General features: G+C 40.1%; 1 protein-coding gene across 1 annotated transcript in view; it reads right to left on the bottom strand.

The window, feature by feature from the left end:
* Positions 1 to 217: 217 nt before the first annotated feature.
* The window catches only part of LOC115237007 (growth/differentiation factor 11-like), a 23,824-nt gene continuing 20,036 nt past the window's right edge, over positions 218 to 4,005 (bottom strand). The window contains exons 2-3 of the mRNA XM_029809754.1: positions 2,881 to 3,487; positions 218 to 1,891 (exon numbers count right to left, since the gene is read on the bottom strand). Of these exons, the coding sequence (XP_029665614.1) occupies positions 1,672 to 1,891; positions 2,881 to 3,487 (827 nt within the window). The 3' untranslated portion in view covers positions 218 to 1,671. The remainder of the gene's footprint in view (positions 1,892 to 2,880; positions 3,488 to 4,005) is intronic.

Genomic DNA, 4,005 nt, shown 5'->3' with positions numbered 1-4,005 from the left:
TAGAATTGTTTAAGCGTCGGGGAGATATGTCTATACGTATTGTAGCACACACCCATACATCGATCCTTTCCTTCATCATGATATAATTAAGGATTATGCGAGGATCAAAGACGAATCCTAATGAATCTATGAAAACTAATCGGACTTCAAATTACGCTACTTGTCAAGGGATCCTTGGGATAATCTCGTCCGAAAATATACTTGTAAATCTCAAAGACGAATCCTAATGAATCTATGAAAACTAATCGGACTTCAGATTACGCTACTTGTCAAGGGATCCTTGGGATAATCTCATCCGAAAATATACTTGTAAATCTTTTAACGTTACATAATGCGTGAAACAAGAAGGGACACATGCCAAAAAAAAAGAACGTCGTTATCCCTTCTTAATAAATGCATCTCCCGACGCGTTAAAATGCAGCTATTAATACTTAATAAATCATGAAGAAAGCCATGAAAATCGGGCGCATTTCGCGTTCGTTGCGCGAATAATATTTATCTAGAAAGAAACGTTCGATACTTTTCGCGATCGTAAATATGCGAAATTTCCAATTTCCGCCGTATAAAAGAATTTCGAACGCCGGATATCGCGCCGTGTGTGTAATTACAATTTATTTAAAATCGTACTCGCGTTTTAAAAAATCGGAGGACAGAGCCACCGATATACCAGATCCTTGTCGGATCCTTCCAGAACCCAGGAGTCTTAGCGAAGCAATACACTCTCTTGCCTGTTACAATTTATTTACATAATTCGACACGCTCTCTCGCACACGCACTCTCACAATTTGCTAAAAAAAACGATCATAATGACAAAAACTATATATAATATTGTAGAAAAACGAGGGAGGATGAGGGAAGGGGAGAGGGAAAACCATTAGAAGAACAACGATTTTACTGTACACCGAGATCTGTTGGCCAACACGTTTCCATCGATCGTCGACGATCTCGATTAGTGTATCTTGTTTCAGATATAAAGAAATGAAAGAGGCAAGAATACATTTTTTGAACACAATTTAGCTATATTGAAAATGATCGCGAATTGTATTCTTTGCGATTTATTTAAAGTCTCGCGAGAGTGAAAATTTCAAAGTTTTGTACTGCTTGTGACAAAACCGTGTTAGAATTCTACGAATATAAAAACGTAGTAGCTTTGAAATCCATAGTATTATAAATACCCCAAGCTCTCGCTCCTGTCTTCGAGGAATAGAAAATCCGTGTCTTGGATACTCATAATCCCGAGGTCGTACACGTGGATCAGGTGCAAACGTATCGGCGTCTTAAAAATAATACCGTGACTCTAGGAACTATCCGCCTTGCCATGGACCACCGTCGGGATATCTGCCGCTTACGACACGAGACCCTCCTTGGCATCCAGCGCACAGTCTTCGAGGAGATCCTCGCGAATCACCACCCGCGCACTTTACGTTTCTGCTCTCTCGCGCTTCGAAGGGATCCGCATCGCGCGACCACTCTCCGAACAAGGCACTTTCAGTCTATCGGATGAGGAATCGCCGAGAACGCGGCGACGACAATTGACGACGATTGATGAGGGCAACGACGATGATTATCGGAATTGATCAGAAGGAGAGCATCGCGGGACGTTGTCTCGTAGGGGGCCCTCAACGGCGTCGTCCACGTCGCTCCCGTCATTCCGTCCGACTCGTAGGTGGACTATGAGCAGCCGCACTTCTCGACTACCATGCCCGGCAGTCGCGAGAACACTATCTGATACTCGTTGTCGAAGTACAGCATTGTGATCTCGGACAGTTTCCTAGGCGCGCAGCATGGCCCGGTATTGTTCGGTGGTTCCGCCAAACTGACGATGTGCGTGTTGGGATAGGCCGGAAGAAAAGCCATCGGACAGTCACCCGAGCAGTAATTGGCATCGTATCTGCGACACAAACATTTACGGAATCGATTGTTAATGCAGAATCTACTAGCGCATCATTTATCGATGAGAGACTCATTTTAACTTCTCGAACCTTATTTTTTTACTAATTTTAGAAAAATATTATTTTAAGGCTAAAGTAATCACTTGATAAAACCTATCTTAGGGAGGTTTTTTTCATCTTGAAAACAAATATATTGGTAATGCAAATAATTTATTTATTTATTAAAATATATGTTAAACTAGTCGCAAACTACGTCAAACTAGTGCAAATTTTAATTAAAACTTGTTTATAAAGATAATGTAAATAGATACAATCAGTTTTGCGTTCATTGCTTTGTATTCTACGATAAGTGTCATTAATGTCATATGTCATCATAACAAATTAGCTCGAAATATACATATGTGTGAGCGCAAGCAGTGCATAGGAGATATTTTTAGATCGAACGTGCGTAATAACAGTTTAGCATTGTTGACATAAAGATTGTTCGTGCCAGCAAGAAAGTTACAGTTTCTGCATTGAAGCCGAGTTTGACTCAAATATTTTCTTTCATCGGAGAAGTCTGTACGAGTACGTGCTTAACTAACGACGCATTAATCCTTTTGCGAATCAGAATATACCTATATATGTATATTCTCGTGGAAATATACGTTTTAGAATATCCTACTGAATGGGCTTAAAATATATCGAGCTAATAATTTAAATGAAGGAGTTCACTATCATTTCCGATATATAAGAGAGATAAAGATAAAACGAGAGAGACTTCTAGTAAAATGTATTTTGTGCATTTATCCTTAAATCTGATTGTCTGACTTGATTTTCATATAAAATAAAAAGTGAATATATTTAAAATGTGGCTCGAAAAATGTGAAAAAAATAACAACGGTAAAGAAATAGAATTTATAATTGACCGATGCAAACCGGCTTTTTATAGATTAAAGAATCTTGACAAAAAGAAAAAAAAGGAAATCGAAAAATATCATGCACTCACTTTTTGGGTGCGATTATCCAGTCCCAGCCGAATTTTTCAAAATCCACTGTGAGCTTATACCGGCAACACCTAGTCTCCTGGCTGGCCTCGTCGCAATTGAGTCCCACGTTTCTCTTGATCCTGGAGCTTCTTCGCGAATCGAGTTCCTGCATCTGCACCTCGAGATACGGCGCGTACTCGGCGCCGGGATTAGTCTCGACCAATCGGGCCGAGTTCCTGCGATGATTCCCGCCGGGTCCGGTGATCTTCAAGGCTACACCAAGATTGTCCCGGGGATGTTTGAACCACTCGGCCACCATTCGTCTGAGCTCGATCGTGATCCAACCACCCCGTCGTCCGAACGGCCGAGGGTGCTTCGTGGTGAGAGGTGGACCAAGCAGGGGCCCGCCGGTCTCAGTCGCCCCTCGAAGAATCCTCTGCAACGTGATCGTCACCGGACCAGCATCCTGGCTTTCCAGATCGATCGACTCGCCGAGCTCCGCTGCTTCTTGATTTCCCCATATCCACAGGGACAATTCTGCTCTGGTAACGCGATGCTGAACGACTTTATCGGAGAATTTAAAGTACAGCACGTCTAAGCTGCCCTTTGAGTGCCTTAACCTTTGATCTGAAAAAAAAAAATATATATATATATATATTTATTTATGCATGTATAAAGCAACTATATTAATAACTATTTAATATGTAAGAAAGAGATATAAAATTTTAAATTTCAGACTAATGCATGAGATTGAAGAAACATATTTTAAAATTCTCTTTTTTACGAGATTGAAAATAAGAACACCGATTACATAAGATCTTTAATTGCACACACGACACTCAGATATTCATCTTCAACGCCTTTTCTCTAAATATTATAATTCTCAATCGAGTACGATTATTTAATGCTGCGTAGTGTAAATGCATTAGGGTATGATTCGCGTCAATAATTATGTTGGAAAATTCCAAATAGGAGATATAATGTCTCGTCGATAGTCTTGTTGATGCGCCACACACGCCAGTGGTGATAAAGTGCCGTTTCTTTTTCTCTCTCAACAGTCCGTACGTGAATGTGTCTTTTTGGAAGTTATTTTTTTTTGCCTGATTTCGGATTTTATTATATTTATTTTTATTTAATTTTTTTTT

Source organism: Formica exsecta, unplaced genomic scaffold (genome assembly GCF_003651465.1).
Source record: "Formica exsecta isolate Colony F162 unplaced genomic scaffold, ASM365146v1 scaffold265, whole genome shotgun sequence".
Lineage (NCBI taxonomy): Eukaryota > Metazoa > Arthropoda > Insecta > Hymenoptera > Formicidae > Formica > Formica exsecta.
This window is presented reverse-complemented; position numbering and strand designations above follow the sequence as displayed.